The sequence below is a fragment of the Crassostrea angulata genome, chromosome 1 (genome assembly GCF_025612915.1).
Source record: "Crassostrea angulata isolate pt1a10 chromosome 1, ASM2561291v2, whole genome shotgun sequence".
NCBI lineage: Eukaryota > Metazoa > Mollusca > Bivalvia > Ostreida > Ostreidae > Magallana > Magallana angulata.
In genome coordinates this window covers 27,190,276-27,214,132 of record NC_069111.1, presented here as the reverse complement: position 1 = coordinate 27,214,132, position 23,857 = coordinate 27,190,276, and the positions used below count along the sequence as shown (strand labels likewise).

The window sequence follows — 23,857 nt, the reverse complement described above, 5'->3', positions numbered from 1 at the left end:
ATATTCGTTGCAAATGTATATTTTTTCAGATTTCCCACATATCTGCTAAATTTGGTTGACAGCATAAAAAGATGAAATACCTTTTAAAATCAAAGTATCACTTAAAATCGATTCATGTTTTTAAAGTGGAAGATTGATTAAAAATAAAAAATAAAAAATCCACCGCAACTAATCCACAACTGCTGTTTCTGCACCCAGGTGCTCTATCACAGGGGTACTCGGGTCTCGATGTCTTCAAAATTAATTTTAATACAATTTATATTACAAGGCGCAATGCTATGTTGTCAATGATTATTACATACTTATAAATAACTTAAAAAAACCCCAAAAAACCAAAACAAAAACCCAAAAACAAAACAAAACGATAAGACAATTTAATGCATTATAAGACGCTCTATTATAATAGCTTTCCCCGTGAAATTCTATGGAGATACGTTTTCAACATTCACACACTCTACCCTCCATGCAATCATTTTTTATTTTATTAATCTAACGACAAACGAATTTTCATTTCTTTTTACCATTTCAACTTACATATTGATAATACATGTACAAGTAATTATTTACATGTTTAAAAAGCAATAAGGGTTAGGTAGATGAATATACATTACAGTTCTTAGTATGTTCGTGCAAAATCATATATATAAATATCACATTTTAATCAACAAAATTCAACATAATATTAATCTCCTTTTCTGTACTAGTATATGAATGTGCATTTATTAAATCGTTTACTAGTATTTACAAACCATTCTTATCATTTCTTAACATAACATTAGTACTTATTTTTACCCCTTTTGCAGCATAGTTCTTAATCATCTTTATGTGTAATACGGTTGGAACGAAGCGAAGAAGGTAATTTTGAACTTGAATTCTATTTCATTCAATAACAACACATGACTTGAAACTTGGTTTATGTATAAATCTAAATCTATTTTTTTTTTTTTTTAGTTTGTAGATCAAACGATTCTACTCTATTTAAAAAATAATCAAGAGAAAAGTCACTTAATCTGTAGGTCACATGACACCGGGTTTGGTCTTATAAGAGATTATTTAATGTTTAAGTCTGACGAGCCATTTTTTTTTGGGGGGGGGGGGGTCCGAGGTATTGGACAGCAAACATCTTTCGTAACTAAAGTTTTCAACAAAATAAACCCCCATAAACATTGACTTGCTTTTGTTGCAATTATTTGCAAGATATTCCAAAATCATAAACTTCGTTTCAGATATGAGAAAAAAAATTAAGGGACTCAAAGCAATTGTCATGTTTCGAATAAAGTATTGATATCCACCCATTAAATTCAATAAAACGCAATTTTTCACAAGATATTTATTGTTATAATTAATGCCAATGAACAACCAATCCAACAAACTGGAGTGTATATCTAAATATGCTCCTAGATTACTAACAAAAAATAATGCATGTACGTGCATTAATTAGAAATTACTCTATTTATTACACCATGAACTTACATTTGTCCAAAAGAATGAATAGAGGTCAAATAGGCCTATCAGACGACGCCTTTTTTGTCAACTTGAAGTGCAGGGCTTACATACATGTACAAGATCTACAGCGAATTGCATCTTCTAGAAACGAACAAGAAAGACCCGGATGAACAACTCTGCAAGTTTGCTCAGAAGTTTTGTATGGATAAAATTATACTTACCAAATTTATAGGAATGGTTATTATTCTTCATATGAACTTATCTGGATTTTTTTCTCCTTTATGTACATGTACAAGGTACATTTTATCAACAAAACAAGAAAAATGAACGTAGTTTTAGATAAAAAAAAAATAACGTTCAAAGATACTATTTATATGTAAATGTTTGCAAACTGTAAGATGACACAAAATCACTGATCATGTCTCTTTAACAGCAATATTAATCTCATATCAGATTGATCGGCGTCTCTTAAAAATGCAACTACTATCAATGCACTCTTCTCTCTACATCTCTACAAACTGTTCTTTTTGTTGATACGTTCAGCAATTGCACTAGCTATCCTCTTCTTCTGTGGTTCAGTGAAATTAAATATGCGGATCATGGCCCGGAGATGGTTGTCAGACTGTTTCTGGTCAGTGATGTAATGGTAGAACGAGTCCTTCAGGAACCGTAAAATGGCCGCCGCCTCTGTTTCCGGTCGGTCAGCCTGTTCGTAGGATTCCTGTCGCCGGAAGGACTGCCATTTGGCCAGCTCCGTTTCGGTGTTCATCAGTTTTTCTAAAAGCTCCCGAGTCGTTACAGACGTAGATTTCCCGGATATGGCTGCTAGTCTTTCAATCTAAAATATTATTGTCAATGCTTAAAATTCACATTTAATGCTTTTAAAATAAATTCACAAAAAAAAAAAAAAATAAAAATAAAAAAAATGTATGTTGTTACCTCGAAATTCCTTTCAAATTTTGCTGATTCTTGGCCTTTCCGATACATTTCATAGTATATCTGTCCATTCTTTTTATCATTTTCAGCTATTGCAGCCTGTTCAAAAAGCAATGTTTTACGTATAATAAAATACACGAAGTCGTAGACAAAGTCATCCACTTAATTGTCCTTATACTTGTATTTTTTTTAAATGTTATAATATATGTCATTCTTGGTAATGAAAATCAATTTTGTGCACAATTTGTTTACCTTAAGTTCATTTACAGTCTTTTCAAGAGAGGAAATCTTTTGTAAAGATTCATCATATGAAACCTTCAGCTCATCCTGACACGACGTCATGGTTTTCAGTTCAGCCCGAATTTCCTGAATTTTGAGATCTTTACTCTCAATGATATCTGCCGCTTCCTTATCGAGGTTTTTCTTCAGCAAGTCGATTTCTTCCACTCGTTCAGCGACATCTTTCTTCAGTTGTTTTATTTCCCCTTTAAGTGTCTTCATTTCCATCTCCTTGCGCTGTGTTGGAGTGACATACGTTTTGCCGTCACACTCCTGTAGGTCATGAGACACGTGACCTTTGGCGAATCTCAGTCTACTTGATACCGTCTCCCTTGGATGTTCGTCAGATCTGGATGTATTCCCAAGAGGTTTCAAAGGGATATGTCGTCCAAATTCCAAGGTCTGCCTATAAAGATCTTTAGTTGAACCTGCTTTTGGAATGGCAGTGACACCAGCAATGGTACGACGTCTGCTGATTTTGTGATCAAACAACTTGGAAGGATGATGTGACTCGGAGAAAAACTTCTTAAAATCCCCCTCTTTTAAAGTGTGTTTGTCCAGATTTCTTGATGCGTTACTTTCAATGCTTTCTAGACTCCCTCCAGTACTGTTTGTAGACTTACTTGAATGGTCGGTGTCGTCACCATTAGCATGTGCTTCACAACTGATAGGAACAATGTCATTGACGCACTCGAATTTATGACTTGCAACATCTTGCTGTTCTTTTGTTTCTTTTGACCCTTTCGCATCATCCACCGCGGCAAAAGTTAAATCTTCCAAACTGTCTCTGTCACAATCTGCAGCATCGATTGCCGCTCCTTCCTTACTGATATCCCTTTCTGTTGTCATTCTTCTAAACCTACTATTAAGAGGACCCAGCCATGATTTTGGCCATATGGCTGAGATAGTTGTATATGTGCAGGTTCACAGCGTTTGCCCACATCGATCGACCGTGTCCAATGCCAGCTACAAATAATAGCAAATAAGTGTATAATACATGCTTCGCACAGATTGTTCAATTATACGAAAAGTAGTACTCCACATTAATTTTGTGTATTGATCCTATCAACTAGATTTAGCTTGCCTAACAGATGTGACAGCATATCTAACGAAGCACATCATTTTGTCAATAAAATCATCGTTGTCAAGAGATGTAGGGTTTTTGATTTGAGATATGAAGTTAACATTGACACAATACACACAACAATGTGGTTGTAGGAGAAAATGGTCAAACACTTTGACGATCGGTAGGACCAGGACCCTCCGATAAGGTCTGAGGAACATATACAATGTCACGTGTGTCTTTGAACAGAACAATTCATGTAATGAAATAGACAATCACCGATTTTTTTGTGTCAAACATTATGGACGGAACACAGATCTTAAACCATTGAAATATAAAAGGAAATTATCTTAACAAACAGTGATCTACTAATAATCATAAAATACACATTAGTTTACTCAAAGCTACATAATGGTAACATTTTCAATAAACCAATAGAATTATCATGTCCTGCAATTAATCAGTCATATACATGTATACCGGTATAACCTGACAACATGATAAATAATCGGTTACTTAAGTATCTAATAGTACATGTATATCAGAAATCATCATTATGGTACAATTCATAATTGGTTCATGTATATTAATAACTAGATTTACATACAGTAGCAGTTGACACAGTTTCATGTAAGACGAGTAAGTAGATAAGTGTACACATAGAAAACGTTAAAAACACAAATATGATAGATTTACCTTGCCTGATTTCAGTAGTTTTCCCAATGCATCGTCATCACTTATTGATCGTTATGCATGTTCACCAGTGAATCGTGTAGGGAAATTGCAATGTTACAGAAATTCATCTTTTTTTATTTTGTTATTATCAATTCTCTATAATCAGCAGAATTTCATAAAAGTGTCCCGGGCTAAGAATGTAGACACAGGTTTGAAAATTCACCCGGGGTCATTTTTTTAATGTTGTATATTGAGACCATATGTGTGAATATCAAATCATTACTGTCTCTGATCTCTCCCTTGAAGAATTTCCTCCCATGAAGGAATGAAAATCAATTCTATGTCAACATTTTGCCAGTCCATCCCCTCCTATTTAGATTAAATTGGTCGTTATTTTAGTTGTATTCACTCATTTTGATAACGGTGTCTTTATTAATTTTCAAGCTTACGTTAAATGATGACGTTAATAATGATCATTTGTATAATAAAATTTAATGTAGCGTCAAGCGGATTAACACGTTTTGCATGCGAGAAAATTATCTGTATCTATTTCAAAATAATTTTGATGCTATCTGTTCCCAATAGTTGTTTTCGTGATCTGATTCTTTATACCAATGTGTTACGTAAGTACGAATTCAGTTATACATTCATTATCACTACCTCTCACCTGTATTACTTCGTATGTATCGGTACCTCTGACGATTTGTATATTGTATATATGTTCACTCTATTTTTTTTTTATTTTTTTTTTTTGGGGGGGGGGGGGGTACCAAATTATTTGCTTTTAAGGAATAAACTGTACTTTAACTTGATATATTATTTGTAAAAAAAAAATCAATTAAAGAAAGAGAATCATAAGATTCTTTAAATTTTGACCTTTACGGGATTATCATTACAGTTGGGAACGTGATCAAAATCAGAAGGGATTTATGATAGGGTTGATCACGTATCGACTATAATGATCCCTCTAATAAAAGTCAAAGAATAATTTTTTATTCTTTATATTTACATATTTTATTGTACATAGAATGGAATCTATCAGTATTTTATACATAGCTTTTATCATGCCAAACAAACCTTTATCCTTAAAGTGTTATATGTAATGCATAATTTGTATTACTACAAAGCAGGTTCTTCGTGATGCTGTTAACACGCCTTTTCAGACAATGTGCCAATGATAAAATTATTGAAAAAATAAAGACAAAATTTTATTTGACTAGTAATTTTATCAACAAAGACATTGAAAAATGTAATACTTCAAAAAAAAAATTAAAATAGCAAATATAACGATCATATAGTGGTTGTCTTTGTGGTTAAACTAGCAGTTTTATCGGTTTTCAGAACAATTATTATTAGTACTCTATTCAATTTGAAAAGTTCCGAGCTGCCGTACTCTGCACAAGGTCTTAGAACGAAGAATGTTTTTCCTTGAAAATAATCAAATGACTTTAAAATTAACACCACTTTTTAATAGACCAGTATTAGAATATGGTGCCAAAGAGTCTCACCTTATTGTGATGTGTTGATGGCATTCACATAAGACCAATTAAAAGTCTTATGGTTATCATGCTCCTAATCTCGAAAACGGAGAATATTTCATTGCTTTATCTATCAATTATGTAAATTGAAAAGCGAATTCATCAGAATGGATTTAAAAAACTTAAATTGAAAGTATACAATTTAGAGATGAATTGTTCTGTTATTCATCAGTACAAAAACAAGATCATTGTTTGTAGTTTTTTTAATTAGTAAATTGATATATGATGTATATCCTTTTGCAAGTTTTATTGTCACAAAGGTCATACACATTCCTCTTATTACTAGTATTGAGGGTACGTTCGCGATTGAATGGTAGATGATCAGTTTTAAATTCGGTAAGATTTTCAAGAGCGTAGTTCGTTAAATGCTTGAGGGTTAGAGTTGGTATTTTTGTGGTGATAATGCACGTAGAATGGCGAGGCTTAATATTTGGGATGATAATTTACCAAACCTTTTTGACCATGTGTTCTATTGACATTTACTCAAAAGGTAAGGAAGTTATTCATAAGCAAATTTAATTAGTCGCATCAAAATAAAAGGCAAATTAAAGCCTCGATTTCATATTCCTCACTTATTCTTAAAAAAAAAATGGATATACTTTATTTTCTTGTTTTCTTAGAACCGTGCAACGGAACTGATATTTACGGGCTATGCTATTGGAGTATTTCGGAGAAGCTCACGTTTTTAGATGCAAATTCTAAATGTGGCGAAAACAACGGAACATTAGCAGAAATTCCAAATCACAATAGCAATAATTTTGTCTCTACCAATCTGTGAGTCGCGTTTGTTAGTTCACTGAGATACCTGCCTACTGCAACTATTGGTGGTCCTTCGTTAGTTATTATATTTTACAATGAAACTTCTTCTTTTTTCCAAAACGACAAGCTTATCTTGAGGGTGTCTTCCTTTTTGGCGAACATTTTTGAAAATAATACAGACAAAATACAGGTAGATTTGTGTTGGAAAAGTGGGAATGGGGTACAGATGGAGAACAAATATTAAGAATGATATACCATCTTCACTATTTATGGCTTGTAGCATCGTTTAAAATTGGGAAAAACGTATGAAATATGACATTCATAAAAAACATAGATGTTCGGTAAAACCTAAAATGTTGATAAAACTTCCTTTGCATTTAACTGACAAAATTAATATGTATCGACATGATGTGCCACTAAATAAAGAGTGCCTGTTTGTGAGGGTAACAGTTGAAATTGACACCCCGAGGAAAACTGGTTTTCGAGGGGTGTCAATTTCAACTGTTATCCTCCCAAACAGGCACTATTTATTTGATTATACTGAATGTCTTATTTTTAAAGAAAATTTTACTTCTTTTATATAGAAATGGAGTGAATTCTACGGCGAACCGTACGCGCATAATTTACGCGCATGTAACAATTCGTTGTGGTACCCGTTGCTAAGTGTGTTGCTAACGCTGAGGGTAATAGAACAGATTATCAACTGCGTCTAAACCAATCAGATTTCAGTATTTAACATGAAAGTATAATAATACATAGTGGTGAACTTCATGTCGTCTGAGTAAAGAATTCTGGTATAAGAACAGGTGGTCTCTTTCGACTTAACGTAAACATTCATCAATGATTGTTACATGTATATAATGAATTCTACTTATTACCTGTACTTGAGTTGAAATTTTGTCAAGAGATACTAGTACTTGACATTTTTTTGGAAAGGCATAGGGAACTTTCCAACTACCTAACGGAATGAATAAGTAACTTAGAAATGTAATGCATTCTAAATGATAGGTTTAGAAGAATTAAGGTTATTTTTGTTTTTTATTTCGTAATTATGGAGCAAAGAAATAATTATTAGCGACAAAACCGTTTCAAATACAGTAACATTTTTTTTTTACAGAACTTACGAATCTAACTACACATGGATCGGGATAAAATATAAATCATCGAGGGGTTATGTTGATATGCACGACATGTTGCCAAAGTTTACAAAATGGAAACGATTTGCATACTACACCATTGACTACGTTACCTCAAACCATTGCATAGTCATGAAGTCAAGAATGAATGCTGTGAATTGTGGATTTCTTTCCTCTTTCCTCTGCTCCTTACCTAAAGGTTGATAACAAAAATGCTTAACTATATCAAATAATAATTTTTTTTTGTTCATATTATTCATCCATTTCTCAATAGAACGATTTTCAATGTAAAATTGTAAAAAAAAAAAAAAATCACATAAAATGTCCTTAACTAGTTGATTATCACAAAACAAACGAAAAAATCTATACATGCCATTCTTTGCAGAGTCAAACGGAACAATTGAAGAGCAGTGTCCAGATTCTTTGTTTGCGTTGGATGGAAGATGTTTCTGGAGAAGCAATGTATCCGTGTCATTTTGGGAAGCAGAAAGAGAATGTCAGATTAAAGGGGGCCATCTTGCTTCTGTTCCTGATAATGAGACACTGGAATTCTTTAAATTCGAAATATCAAAGTGAGTAGAGACTAATTGTGGTTAGGTCAATTTTGATGTACCGGTATACCTTTTAAACAAACCATAAAAACCTAAAAAAAAAAAAATTACAATGTATCTCTGTTCATCAATTTAGAATCCCTTCAAAGCAGTATACATGGATTGGAATCCGTTACATTTCCAATAACAAAACATACGTGGACATGTTTAATCAGACCCAAAATTTCACTGATTGGGAGGTCAACGAACCATCAGTTATCGTTCGTCGCTCAGCAAAGTATGTCAGCTTGAGAAAGCAGGACGGTGGCTGGTATACGTTTCCTAATAGATACCTTTTTTCGGCTGTGTGCTCTAGAAGGACCGGTAAGAACTTCATATTACAACGTTAGGTAAAACATTATACCAATATATGTAAGCCTACCATTGTTTGACTAAATTAGTAGCCTATAACCTAACCAAACGTGGAGAATAATATTATAATACCTGTATAATACCTGGATGGAAAAAAAAGTTTTAATATTATTTAATTAAAGTCGACATTTAGTTGTAGAAAGAAAACAAATATCAAAGAGATGTTACTTTATTGAATTAGAACCCTTGCTAATAATATAACGTGACAATAGCTTGCAGGGGGTCTGAACTCCCACTGAATGCCTCCACCCAGCTGCTACATCCTTTCAGTGACACTGTGACGGACCTGGTGTTTGAGTTTGGGTCGGAGGTCAGACTCAGACATGACCGGCTCCTTATCACGGTAGTGTGTCTTCACACTGGGTTCTGGAAACCTGGTAATACCACAGGTCAGTCAATCGTAGATCCAGAATTATTTAATAATTATTTATACAAGTTTATACCAGCTATTAGATTTTGTGACGTAGTTTTTTTTTCACAATTATAATCCAAAATCATGTTAAAATGATTTCAAATTCTTGCCTGTTTTCCGGTAGTAAGGTTTATATAGTCTGTCCCAAGATATTTATGCAGCACATTTGGACGATTTTTAATAAAAATACACATACCTGTGAAAGAAGTGCAATTGAAATAGTTGAAAGGGATAATTTCCAAGATAATTTCATTGACACATTATCATCTTTCACTCGGAAAAATTAAAAGGAACGAAAAAAGATTCCTTACAGAGATTTATAGTGGGGAATGTTTACATCTTTTCTCCATTCGGAATACACTCGGAATACATCGCGCAATTTTACAACATTATCATCCGGGCTTGCTGCAATACAAAATCTCCGTAGACATCACAATTTTTATCATTGTATTGAAACCTGATAAGCTAACAGGGGCGTTTCGACTGACAAATCTTGGAATTTTTTCATTCTTTTGAATGAACATAGTTTGAACTCAGAGGTATTTATAAATATCATGCAATTAAGCAAAATGTAAATCCAGGATATCTTGGAACAGAGTTTTTTTTTATAGCATTAGGTTTACAATTATATCTAAATTGACACGTTACATGTACATTGATAGACATGTCACAGTCTAATAATCTAAGATGATACCGTAGTGGATGTCAACGAATCAGGCTGCGAATAAACGTCTACAATGAAACTATATAGTAATGTATATTGCCAGAGATATACTAGTATACACTGAACCGAAGGAATCATTAAGTATTCACCAAATATAACGGGTTTTTTTTTCTATGTGAAATAAACATATTTGTTAGCCTTGCCGTTGGGGACACTGATTTCCACCTATTAATATTTACATTTTCCAGTGTCTTTGTCTATGATGAATATTAACACTACAAATCGATTTTGTAATGTACATGTATAATCCAATACATTAATGTTCAGTCCAAAACATTAATCGTACAATTGCTGAAAATTATATAAATATATGTAATAAGGAATCATTATTTGAATATTATGAGGTGATCAAATAACGTCGTAACTATCCCCTTCGATCGAATTTGATCACCTCATAAAACATGTTCTTAAAGAATGATTCCTTATTCCTTAAATTCAAGTAGTTTATCTTGACCTCTGGTTGCGACCCGAGTCCTTGACCTTGACTTCATATCACGGACACTGGTTTGGTTGAATTTCATCCAGAGCTTTCGAATTGTTTAAGGTTGCCAATTATATCTAAAGACTAAGATCAATGCAAAAGGTTGCCATTAACATTAAGCAGGCGCAAAAAAAAATACAAAAGATGTTTTATTCGTATTACTTCTATTTTTTTAAAACAATGCCATAGACGAAATGAACAGCAGATTTAAAAATCAATTTCTTGTTTTGGGTTTACGTCACGGGTCTAGAATTGATTTCAATCGGTATTGTGGTATTTCCTCTGTGCTGTTGATGAGACGACATATTTTTTTCAGATTATTAAATTTATGAGAGTAAACACCTTGAAGTTCTATTAAGTTTATATCTGTATATATGATAAATTCATCGTTCATCTAAAATGATAACGATTTAATATAGCAACGTATTGCATGAATATTTATTTTGATATATGGTATACGTCTGTTTTTATGATCATATCTTTAAAAAGTTTATAATAAAAAAAATACGAGAATGTGCGAAACCGTGGACATTAATTTCGACATTTGAGTATATAAAGAAATCCTCACTTTTTTTTTTCGTAAAAACAAAGTACACAGTGTATCTTCTAGAGGTTCAGTTGTAAAGAGGGTCTTTATAAATAAAAAAACAAACAAACAAACAATCAATGCAATTTCGATGTATGATCAATATATCCCCAACTTAAAAAAAAAAATTCTTGAACATTACAGGACACGGATTTTCACAATTTTGATAGATGCGCCCTTGCACATTAAAACGGTATTACTTTGTCTGTTCGATGCCGAAGAATAAAGTTGAAGCTAGATTTTTGAAATTGCACCAATCTCTAAAACTTTATTCTAAAATTTTTAAATGTGACAAACGACGGCGAACGGTAGCTACCCCCACCCCCTCTCAACGGTGATTCAAGTATCATAAATATTGTTTTATAGGTTGCTTGTGTCCATGTGACAGGGTTCCTCTTCTTGATAACGAGACTTCGGTGGCACAGAAAATTGTTAAAATCAAACAAGAACTCCTCTTGAAGAAGGATGAATTATCTACCATCAAAAGACGTAAAACTTCTGTTTTGGACATTCGGCCTTCAGCCTTCGCTCTTGGCAGCATGCTTGGGGTTGGAATAATCACAGCATTGGTCGTTGTCATTGTAATCAGCGATTTGCCGTTGCTAGGCAATCAAATTAAACTTTGGCATCATAAGATAAAACCTAGATGATTTTTTTTCCGTTTGTTCATATGATAAGGTTTTCCAATGTATGGTCTTTTTTTCTTTCATTTGAGAGAAAGATTCGTCTGTCAGTGTTTTGGTCCAATTTAAATTGCTTAGTCTACCTATGTTAATTATCAGGCACGTAGCATCGGTAGGGGGTGAAGGGGCGCGCATGAGGGGGTGGACCAGAAGGCATGTCCCATGTTCGTTTTCTCACAAGAAACGTTTTTACCTAATATAGAAATTTGATTTTGGAAGTTAATTAAGATAAGGTGAAGATTTAGGTACTGCACCCCCTCCCCACCCCACATCCCGGACGAAAAAGGTTTATGAATTTTGGCAAAAATTAAGGGTTTTTTTCAGTGGGGGGGGGGGGGCATGTCAAGACTTCGGATAAGCTCCCCCCCCCCACCCCTTTAGAAAACGATGCTACATTCATGATTATTGTTTGCCCGAGGTCCTTATACAAGTAAACGTTTTAATACTACATGTATGTATCCTAAAGAGTGTGTATTTCGTTGGATTGTTCCTTAAATATAACACATGGAGGTTGCGTGTAGTTACCATTGTTACTTCAAATATCGTGGTAATACTTATATATATACTGTTATTACTGGAGCGTAAAAATTATATTAACAAATAAGTGTAATAAAAAATGCAATTAATTTTTTTTATTCAATTGTTTTTCAGCATGTAGATGTACCTATTAGGTAAAACATGGTATTTCTTATTTTATCATAATGATAATGATGATTCAATTCGATTTATTTTCATCCAACCCGTCAACGTGACGGTACATGAGGTACACACATATAAATATTTACATTTTCAACTGCTTTTGTCTATGATAACATTACGAATCAATTTTGTACCCAATAACCCAATAATTTCATAAAACTTGATTGAACACGCCCCGACCGAAATTATCACTTCATAATACTCAAAGAATGATTCCTTATTCCTTAAATATTTACAAAATGTAGATAAATGTACAATGTCAGAGGTACGGTATAAATTATTAAAAAGGTAAGAAAAATGTACAAGTGCTCATGGAGAACAGACTGATTCATAAATTTCGAGTATATAAATAAACAGAGTACTATGAGGTTTTTTTTTTAAAGATAGACATTACTCAACAAAATTTAGACAGTTAAAAGTATTTGGCCTTTCTTAAAATATATATAGGCTCTAAGTATTTTTTTTTCCGGATCGATGAAAAAGCTTTACATTTTGATACATATGGTTCATTAGATATGATGAGCATTTGGGATGAACGTTGAATTCACTAAGGTTATTTGTACAATACATGTATATAGAAAATCTTTTCGTTGATATTATTTTCATGGTTTAAATATTTTAAAAAAAAGCATATATTCATAAAGTTGGATCAGATTCTTTTGCTCTCAATTTGTATTGTTTCGGGTTATTTTTAGAGATTGCAAATAAAAAAAATTTCAAAGCAACGCGGTTTGTTTTCTTACGGTGATGGGATTTGGGGTATTTGGGAATACTCGTGTAAAGTAAAATTGAAGGAAAATAAATAATATATATCGTACATGTATAATTTTTTTACCGAAACTAAATTAACTCCAAGGAAAAGTTAAATTCTGGTCAAATTTGAACAAAACATTGACATACTTGAAAAAGATTACACCGAAAACTTTCATTAGCAGACATTTATCGAATATCACATCGGGATCGAGATTCCCTTTAATAACGTTATGAAAACAAGCTAAGTTTCGCAACGTTGGTGACCATCAGACTGCTGTGCTTTTCGACCATGTTAAAAATGAGACTACCTGCATTGTATAAAGGCGTGTGTACGGTAGGCAATGTCCGAAGTTTTCACTTATCTCAACGGATAAACAAAACAAAGGTATGATCAAATGAGCTTTTTAACAGGTCCAGCACAATCTCCTGATTTAGCTTTATCTGTATATAGCTTGAAAAAGCTATATAGCTTCATAAAGCTGTTTAAATTGATCTGTACTTATTTATACATTTTCGGGGCAAATACCCCCCCCCCTCTCTCTCTCTCTCTCTCTCTCTGGATGCAGCTGTCTAAAATTAACAATTTATATTGAAGGTTCTCTACGACGGTGACTGTCCCTTATGCAGGGTGGAAATAAACTTTCTTAAACTGTTTTTCAACAAGGAGAGGAAAGTGAAATTTGTGGACATAACTAAAAACACCTTTAAAGCAGAGGACCATTTAGGAATTACTTATGAGGAGGCCATGGGAAACATGCATGTCATAGGAGAAGATGACAAGGTCAGTGCTAGATAATTCAAACTGCAGATGGAAAGAATATCAAAACACCAATTTATGAATTTATATTTTTCTCCAATATACATTTAGATGAACTGCATGCCCCAAACTAGCCCCTTCTATTTCACTCACATTTAAGGTGGCTCTATACACCACTTTTTGATGACGCAGTACGCAAAAAAGTAAATCTGGAAACATGCATTTCCGGTACTGGCTGATTTAAACTGAGGCGAATTGTATGGGAACCGCTCTTTTGAAAAAATTTGTTAAAGAAGAGATTTAATTTGATAATTGGAAAATTCATTACTTACAAGTAATGTAGTACGTGATACCTTCACGTTGTGTGGTATTATTTATCGAAATAAACAATAAAATCAAGTATAAATTTTTAAAGAGTTTCTATACCATCATCGATATGTTACACCGTAGCGCAGTGGGTTTGTCAGTTGACTATAAACCACTAGGTCATGAGTTCGATTCCCGTTGAGAACAATAAATTTTTTAACTTTCCAAAAATTTCTAAAACGTATTTTTTGGTTGAATACCGTGAAAGAAAATTCCAAACCGCTCAAAATATTTAAATTATAATATACTTTAATGCACATTAATATCGACACCTAACGGGGATGAGAGGGTTGCTTTGAATTTCTCTCAGGTTGGGATACATAAATCTTATTAGCCTAGTCAATGTTCCCCTTTATTTATTTGACTTAGTTTTGCATTAAAGCGAATATATTCACTTATGCAGGGCAAAGTCTATAATGAAATATGTATTGTATTTATCATTCCAACATTATATTTAGGAAATTTTCTTCAACTCAGAAATGAAAAGTCCCCAAGGTGTTTGGGCCTTGGGACTTAGGAACGATAACCCTTACTTGAGGAACTTTCATACCAAATAAAATTTAAAATATTTTTTGTGTTTATTTGCAATGGTTTTCATTCAATTTTTTTATGTCACATTTATTAAAATACATTTTCTTATAACATCAAGCAACTTTTTCAGATGATTTGTCGACAGAGTAAGAAAATATGAAAAATTATGTTTTGGGGAAATACTAAAAAGAATTGCAATAATAACATTTTTGAATGCTAAGAAGTGTTATATATTTTTTTATGTGTCCAAAGGAAATATCCATCATATGACAAAATAATTTCTCTCAATTTGTTGATAGCTGTCTTTTAAAAAAATATTTTACAAAAACACGAAAAAACATTAAAAAATTCTTTAAAAATACCTATAGTATCCCTATCGTCATTTTAATATTTGATAAGTATATGTTTTGTGGTCTTCTATTGAAAATTGGAATAAACTGTGGGTGTATAGAGCCACCTTAAGTTAATGCTGGAACTAGCTGCAGAAATGTTGCTCTACACAACATTTGGGTTGATGGATTGTAGAGCTACAGTTCCATTCTCACAAAAATTTTATATTTATTGCACAATAAAAGTTTTTAAAGGGGAAATAATTTTGAATATTGATTTTTTTTTTTTTTCAAAAATCTTATTCTCAAAAACCATTTGACCAGAATTAAAAGTTAAAACTTGAGTGGCAGCTGCCACCCGCCATTTTCACTACCAGCATTTTAATAACAGTTACCAGATTTTTCCTTTGGAAAACCAGGTTAAAAATCTTCTTCTTTTCAAAAACCATTTGGCCAGAAAAACTGAAACTTGTGTGGAAGCATCCTCAAGTTGATTCTAGTTTGTTCAAATTATGATTCCAGTGGGTAGGGGTTGGAAGGGGCTAAATTTTTACATTTGAGTAAATTGGGAAATTTTAAAAAGAAATCCTATTAAAAAACCACTAAAATAACAAAAGAAGCTCAATGTTTAATTTAAGAATATATTCTACTAACAGGGTTGTCTCTAAAAATTCAAGTAGAAGGAAGAAATAAAAAAGTAAAAGGGGGTCTGGAGGTTTAGCTTATGGCTAGATTGTGTTTGAAATGCAAAAATAGCTGGGTAATTATGTCTTTTTAGGTGGGAGAATTCCTCGCCTCCCGTGTCTTAAAGACAACCCTGTACTAAGTTGTCTAGATATTTTGTATTTAATGCTCTAAAGACAGTCTAAAACTTTTGTTGGCTATTGTTGCTCAAGTGAGTGATGGGCCTCTGAACCTCTTGGTTAAAATATAACTTTTGTGAATCTTTTTCTTACAGGTATACAAAAAGATGGATGGAATACGAGAGATGTACAGAGGTGTGGGATTAAAATCTGTAGCTACATTTACAGAGTTGCCTGTTGTTAGACCGTTAGCTGATAAAATGTATGACTATTTTGCTGCAAACCGATTTCGGCTAGCTGGCAGGGATGAAAGTTGTAATTGTAAAAAAGATTGATGCAGTTTCGAAGCATGTGGGTGTATACAATGTGGATGCAAAATTTGTGTTTGATTTTTAAATACACGTATATCAGATAAAAAGTGTATACTGTCATTTTTAATACTGTGTGGATTTAGACTCTCACCATATTGGTATGCACAATTTTTGTAAATGAACTATGTTGTCTGTATATTTACATGTATTTTTTTGTTTGATGTATGCATATGCATTATAAGGGTTCACTAAAAAATGAGATGTTTTAAAAAATAAATTATTTGTTTACTCACTTTTAAAGTGAAACAAATCAGTGTAGTTAATATTTTATATGATCATTGATTTTTAATAAATGACAGTCATCATTATTAAAACTTTATTTTATGTTGCAGATACATTTTAATCAGTTTAGTTTAGACAACCAATCTTGGGGGGGGGGGGGGGGGGGTGGATGCAATTCATTCTAGATGTCTAGATTGTACCATCGACACATTAGAGAATACCAAGATTCGTCAATAAATATATATCAGGACATGACAAGAATTAAAAAGAACAAAAGGATTATGCAGCTTTTGTTGATCTCCGTTAAACTTCTGACACAATTTGGTTTGAACTTTCTATAAACTTCTTGCAGTATTAGCTGTATTTCATCCGTCAGCTGCACTGTCCTAAGACACAGTTTCAACTAAAGGTTTTGATGTCTATTAATGAAACTTTATAATTTACTTTGGAAGTTTTAAATTTCATGATTTCGACCAAAAATACAGAGAGACGAAATGTATACACATGAAGGTATTCAATGACCGACACGACAGTCGACCCAACCCGTGTCTTATCATTATGTATAATGGCCGTGCTGTTAAGAGACCTTGCCCTACTTTACTTTCATCTTATATATCGCGTCCAAGTGCGGAGTACTGAAGTCAGGGCAAAGAAATGTACAAACTTTCTATAGCTGTTTTATTGGGTTGCTTCGTGGGTAAGGTTTTGCAGAATATTCATCTAACTATTTTTGCAACGCTTTTTATTTGCTTGCTTTTTGGATAAACATTTTACAATTTCTAATTTTTTTTGAAATTTATTTCTTAAAGAAATGATAAATATATATTTTTTTTCATATAAAGATAGCTGTTGAGTTACGTATCGTATTATGATAATAATAGGATGATTTACACATATGGCAAGTATAATGATACTTTACACACAATAGAGGAAAAATTAATAATCACTATACAAACTTTGACAGATACAGTTAGATCAAAACATAACAATGGTTTAGAAATTTCGACATAGGCATGAAAAATTGAAGTCCTTGTTCCCAGTGAAAAAAATTTAAAAAAAATTACAAATGTTTGTCCTCGATAACTATTGCATGTTGACATATGTGTTTATTATACTTTCATGTTAAATACTGAAATCTGATTGGTTTAGACGCAGTTGGTAATCTGTTCTATTACCCTCAGCGTTAGCAACACACTTGGCAACGGTCAACACAACGAATTGTTACATGCGCGTAAATTATGCGCGTGCGGTTCGCCGTAGAATTCACTTCATTTCTATATAAAACCAGTAAAATTTTCTTAGTTACCCTCCCAAACAGGCACTATTTATATAATAGTAGAGGTAAAGATTAAATTTTAAATAAATATGCAAACGAAATAGCCGATGATGAAAGTTTTTTTTAATTCACATTTATTCATTGTATTTTCATAAATAATTTTAAGGTAGATACAGGTTTTACAATGTTTTTGTTGTTGTTGTTGCTTTTTTTAAATGATTAAAGTTTTGACATTAATTTTGAGTAGACGTTACCCAAATGTTATGGATTCCGCGAGTTTTTAGATTTTCAATATGGTTCAGTCTATGACTTTAATAACAATTCTTTTATAGTTAATCACTGAGCAAACTTAATTTAATCAGAAAAATATTGATCATGTAGCCGCGGCCTGGAGCGAGAAATGCCCCAGCGGCCTGGTGAGTGACTGTATCCACACCACGTGTTCCACGGGGGCGGAGCTTCATTGCGTGGACGGACTCTGTACATGTAACTCACCCCAAAGAAGTAAGCACTATACAAAAAAAAACTGCATACAATTTATACACGTGCATTATTCAATTAATTTATACCAAGGTTGATATAAGAAAATGTAAAAATAGTTTGATTTAATCTTGCTAAATTATTGACTTTTATATCAATATGTAAAACATGGTGGATATTTTATAGTATGTACATACGATTTGTTTGTTTGGAAAGCCCGCTAATATAGAATACACAATTACCGCTCTTTGATTGATTGTTCGTCGTCGTCGAAAGATTCTTCAATGGTATGCTACTTTCATGCGCGGATCCAGAAAACTTTTCCAAAGGGGGGGGGGGGGTCCGACGGTTATTTAATTTTGCCCCCCCCCCCCCCCCCAGATCCCCGCATGACTTTGCTTTTTTTTTTACGATGCAAATGGCAACATGCGTCTATAAAAATATCAGATCGGTTATCTGCTGAGCAAATCCTCAAAAATTTCAAATTTCGTTATTAACCTGCATTTAAACTGTATATTTCGAGTGTATGCTTGTTCTGTGTTACAGAGTGCATCACGAGAGATGACTGTTTAGCAATCACTGACTGGAATTGCCGGGAACAAGACAGACACTGCGTTGACAACCTGTGTATCTGTGGCAGGTGGGCAACAATGTTTTAGAACTACATTATATGTTATAATTTTAAAAATTCAATTAATTTTACCTGTAAAAGTTTGCCATTATAATACATGTAATTCTGCTCGTAACCTAGTATTTGTACACGTAAAAATAAGACAGAATTTGGTCAGAAAAGGTTACATGTATATAGAATATATCTTTAACAGGACGATACTAATTGTACATGTACACGTGTTCTTACATAAATATAAGAAACAGATTATGAACTTTATTCTGTGGATTGAAACTTGTGATCAGAAGAATCGTCAAATCAATATTGTCAATAAGCTGCTGGCGATAGATATGGCTCAATGTTACGTGTCATTTCTTATTTAGTTTGTTGGATTAAAGCAGTCGAGATGATATATCATATATATATATTTCTATTTCAGAATCTAAGAAGATTTTACTATTCAAAAATCGGATTTTGGATTAGGCCAAAACAAGTGAAAAAATAGATTTAATATACAGGGTTTTTGATAAACCGCGCTTTTCTGATGTACATTTAACGAAGATTAGGTTGATTAAAAAGTTTATCACTTAAAATTTTTCTTTTTGTATGTTACATTTATGTTACATTTAATTTTGAAATCCTACATAATCAATTCCAAGTTCTTAAGACATTTTACATCAGCAGATCTGGAAAAAGTTATGCCTTAAAGTTAAACAAAAAAATACTGGAATAATTTGTAAAAAGCCAGCAGATTGTTATAATTAATATAATAAGATTATGATTTTGAAAATAATCTCGTCCATGATTAGTTTTTGCCATTTTGACTGTAAAGTCTGATACGAGAGCATAAAGATGTATATCAATGACAGTAGACATACAATGTAGGATGGTCTTAATTAAATGGACGGGAAATGAACGATGTACATGAACTATTGATGGAATTAATCCAGGAAGATATGTGAATAAACTTTAATGTTCTAATATTTGACATTAATACAATATGTTAAATCGGTGCCTGGTGTTGTAGAACACCATTTGTGTAATTATTTATTCATATTAGAATCAATTGTATGTTTCATAGTTCCCAATGGATTAATTATTACGCTCATAGGTGATCGCAAAATGACCAAGCACAGACGGCAGTCCACTTTGAAATGACATAGATGTATGGTTAGATGTGACTATTTACATACAGCGAGGCCCCTATCACGTCACAATGTTGAAATGGGAATCTTAATTGTTCAATACACAATCATTCACGCAAAAGCAGTAAAGGAGGAGCTATAATGAGGTCCAGTGTACGAACGCACTATGCACGTGCATGCTTTTGATCAAAGGGAATAAACCTTGACAGCTTGGACTTTCTACAAGATGCCAATCTGGGACAGATGAACACAGATGTTGGTCTCAGTTGTTAGTTATTATTTTATTATTAAAATAGATTTTTTTTTTAAAAAATAAAATTAAAAAAAAAAACCAAAAGTTCAAACAAAATATTTAACCGGACGTTTACCTTGATATTTTTCCTGTTCCTAGATTAAAAAAAATAATCAAAAAGAAAAGACGAATTGGAAAAGTTTGTATGTTATAACCTTTCATTATTTTTATTATAAAAAATAACATTACTACAAAGCGCACCAAAGCGACGCTTCGTGAGTAGTAATATAGAAGGTTTATTATTAATTTAAAACATCCAAGGGACTTTGGCGAGGTTATTCTCTATATCTGTTTAAAGGCAAACATTTTCATTGTTTATACAGATAATAATGATACTGAGATATTGCAACTGCTGTGCAAGATTTATATCCAATTATACCCAGATAGAGTACAATTAAAACAGAACATTTACCAGGCTATGGTTTTTCTCTAATACCAAAGTTCTATGGATAGTTTGAAAGCTAATGCCCCACTGAGCGCCGGATCATTATTGGATGTATTCTGTTTATCTTTCAGCTGGGCACAACAAAAATCGAATCGGTGCCATGCTGTGATGAACTTATTCCGTGTAATTGTGGGTCGTTGTATTTTTATTACAAAAATGTTTTTATCCAAGATACCTTTCTTTAATTTATCATGAATAAGGTACAATATCACGATAACAGCGCTTGAGGTTTTGTCGGTACATGTAATTTTATATTAGCAGTTAAAAGATTAAAAGAGAGCATTGGACGTGTAAACAATGTTAGAACCATTTTAACGAGGCCTTGGACTTTCAGTAGGATGTAACGATCTATTTCTTGCGTCAAAACAAGTTAAAATGACGCTGGTTTCAAGCGAAATACCAGGTATACACCGATTGCGTAGTCTTCGCTCAAAAGCCAGACAAATCCTGTTAATTTCAAAGAGCCATGACTGAATGGCAAGCCATGAAATAGACAGGGCTACGTCACATTGCCCATTGAATCAACTCTTCATATTCAATGCAAGTCTGATCTAAGAGGATCGTTGATATCGGTCATACGTGTAGTTTGTAACAATGATAATATGTTTTTTTTTTTGTATTTTCTTGAAATTTTACCTGTCAGTGACCTATAGGTATTCAAACCTTTAAACGCTAGAGTCTCGTATGGTATTAATAAAAGTTAAACACCTTCAAGGCGAAGTAACCATGACAACGTTTTAGTTGTAATTCTTTGGAATTCGTTCTTAAACGCTACGCAACCCCTATCAAACATATACCTTATATCACATTATTACCTAATCAAAGGGATTTTGTTGTTTTATTACATATTAAATATTTGCGTCTATTTTGAACTGCCGGTCAATAGACTGCGATCTATTAGACCGCCGGTCAATAGTCTTCGATCTATTGGACCGACGGTCAATAGACTGCGATCTATTGACCGCCGGTCAATAGACTGCGATCTATTGGACAGGCAACGTATTTCAGAACGCTGGTAAGTTAATGTTACATCCTTTCGATAGTTCTCATGGAATGTATATTCCTTTACATAGACGCTGTTTTTAGTACTTGGTGAAACCAAATTCAATGTTATCAAAATGGAGTATCAAATAATCAATAGTTTTAAAGCCTGATATAAGGTAAAAGACTACATGTATTTAAAATCTAATAGGTTGAAGATTCCCCCTTCTTTGTGTAAACTATTAAATTGAGATGTTGTAATGCATGCAACAGGTTTTGTGCATGTAAAAGATGAAAAAAAAATCTTAGTATATTGCATAATGGCACGAAAATCATTGCAATATGCAAATTGTAAACCCCGAAAACTAAAAAAGGAATTAGGTAATAAAACAATTATTTAACGCTTGAACAGTCAATAGACCAGAATTTTTTCCCTTGGTGCAGGGAACAGCTCAGTATGATCTATTGCCCTCGGCCGTTGGCCTCGGGCAATAGATCATACTGAACTGTTCCCTGCACCTCGGGAAAAATATTCTGGTCTATTGACTGCTAAAGCATTAAATAATTGTATAATAATGCCTCTATTCAAAGGGAGCTCATGCATGTTGCTGCTTTTCAAAGTGTCGGCCACTGTTTATAAGGTCTCCAGTTACTGTCGAGTTCGAATTCGATTTTTGAGTGCAAATGTGTTACATTAAAATTTTAAAATTCATAGAATTTGAAACTATCGTTATAGATAGCTTTAAATTCTCTGAATTTTAAAACTTTAATGTAACACATGTAAACGAAAACGAATACGAAAAATTAAGTGAATTTTCACTCCCACTGCTATGAATATATCACAAACTTTTAGACACACAATATCAAATCTACTTCGACCAGAAATGATACTTTAGAGAAATAGGGAGGAAAACTTGTCTTTTCCATAATTGATTTTTATCTATGTACGAATTTACTTTCGTTTGATAAGTTATGATTGAATGGTCTTCATGCTTTTCTCTAAACTTGATGTTGAACAAGAAACTGAATTCAACTTTCTCAATCTTCGACAATTTGATTTGCATGTTTTTTTAATAGGTAAAACAAACTAATTTCTTAATTTCTCAAACCCACTGCAATTTTTGAATACCGATCTTATTTAATATTTAACATTTTATTTATTTTTTAACCGGCTTTGTTGGAAATGCACAATAATGATAATCCCAATTTTAACAAGACCTTGGACTTTCGGTAGGACGTAACTATCTAACTGAAATGTGCATAGATTGCATAGTCTTAGCTAGAAAGCCAGACAAATCTTCCTGAGTTCAAAGAGCCATGGCAGCGTGGCGAACAATAAAATAGACAGGCCTAGGCCTACGCCACTTTGCTGTTTAACACAACTACCCAAAGTCCAAACTCTAAAAACGATTCTAAACCTAAGGCCTGCCAACTGTCCTCAGAATGTACTTCATAATCCCGGTAGTCTTGGTCTTAATTACCAATTTTCAATAATTTCTAAATTATGTTTTTGATTTAACTGATTAAACAAACAACTAAACTTTGACCTTGAGTGGTACTGGAGAGAAGAATGCCATATTATTTGCATACATACCGTTTCTTTATCATCGAGAAGTACCAACAAAATATGACTACGTCATTTATTTAGTTATAAATATCTCTTATTGTTAATTTGACATCGACTTTAATTGAAATGTAACACGAGTGGATGCGCGAGTCATTTGTAAACTGTATGTAAGTAGATTTTCTATATCTGAAATCAATATAAGATGGAGAGAATACCAGTAACAAATGTTGAACATCTGTTTAACCAAATTGGATTTTACCTTAAAAGCATTGTGGCTATTCTTTGTCTTTTTAAAATAAAAGGAAAAAAAACTGGTGACAAAAATTGAATTGTACTTCAAATTAGCAACAGAATATGAAAAAGGCCAATCAATACCACATGGACTGATTTTATCTTCACCATTCAAAACTTTAAAGTATTATGAGAGATTGTGGTCAGATTTATAGTCTCATTGTTTTCGGCTTTGAACTTCTCAGTTAAAAAAAAAATAATTATAATAACTTATCTTCTAAATTGTTCAGGTTACAGATGGCAAAAATAATCACCTTTA

The 23,857-nt window shown here is 32.9% G+C and overlaps 3 protein-coding genes across 3 annotated transcripts; 2 read left to right on the top strand and 1 right to left on the bottom strand.

The window, feature by feature from the left end:
* Positions 1 to 1,324: 1,324 nt before the first annotated feature.
* On the bottom strand, positions 1,325 to 4,551 carry LOC128186411 (uncharacterized). Its single transcript, XM_052856224.1, has 4 exons — positions 4,421 to 4,551; positions 2,635 to 3,627; positions 2,386 to 2,481; positions 1,325 to 2,284 (listed from the first exon to the last, which is right to left on the bottom strand). The coding sequence occupies exons 2-4, from the start codon at positions 3,508 to 3,510 to the stop codon at positions 1,958 to 1,960; spliced, it is 1,299 nt and encodes a 432-aa protein (XP_052712184.1). The 5' UTR covers positions 3,511 to 3,627; positions 4,421 to 4,551; the 3' UTR covers positions 1,325 to 1,957.
* Positions 4,552 to 8,210: 3,659 nt separating this feature from the next.
* Positions 8,211 to 11,970, top strand: LOC128169965 (uncharacterized). Its single transcript, XM_052835982.1, has 4 exons — positions 8,211 to 8,404; positions 8,520 to 8,746; positions 9,007 to 9,183; positions 11,364 to 11,970. Exons 2-4 carry the CDS (start codon positions 8,587 to 8,589, stop codon positions 11,645 to 11,647), a joined length of 621 nt encoding a protein of 206 aa, XP_052691942.1. The 5' UTR covers positions 8,211 to 8,404; positions 8,520 to 8,586; the 3' UTR covers positions 11,648 to 11,970.
* A 1,387-nt stretch (positions 11,971 to 13,357) lies between these two features.
* LOC128188188 (uncharacterized) lies at positions 13,358 to 16,603 on the top strand. Its single transcript, XM_052859085.1, has 3 exons — positions 13,358 to 13,517; positions 13,728 to 13,913; positions 16,074 to 16,603. Exons 1-3 carry the CDS (start codon positions 13,422 to 13,424, stop codon positions 16,251 to 16,253), a joined length of 462 nt encoding a protein of 153 aa, XP_052715045.1. The 5' UTR covers positions 13,358 to 13,421; the 3' UTR covers positions 16,254 to 16,603.
* The last annotated feature ends 7,254 nt before the right edge of the window (positions 16,604 to 23,857 follow it).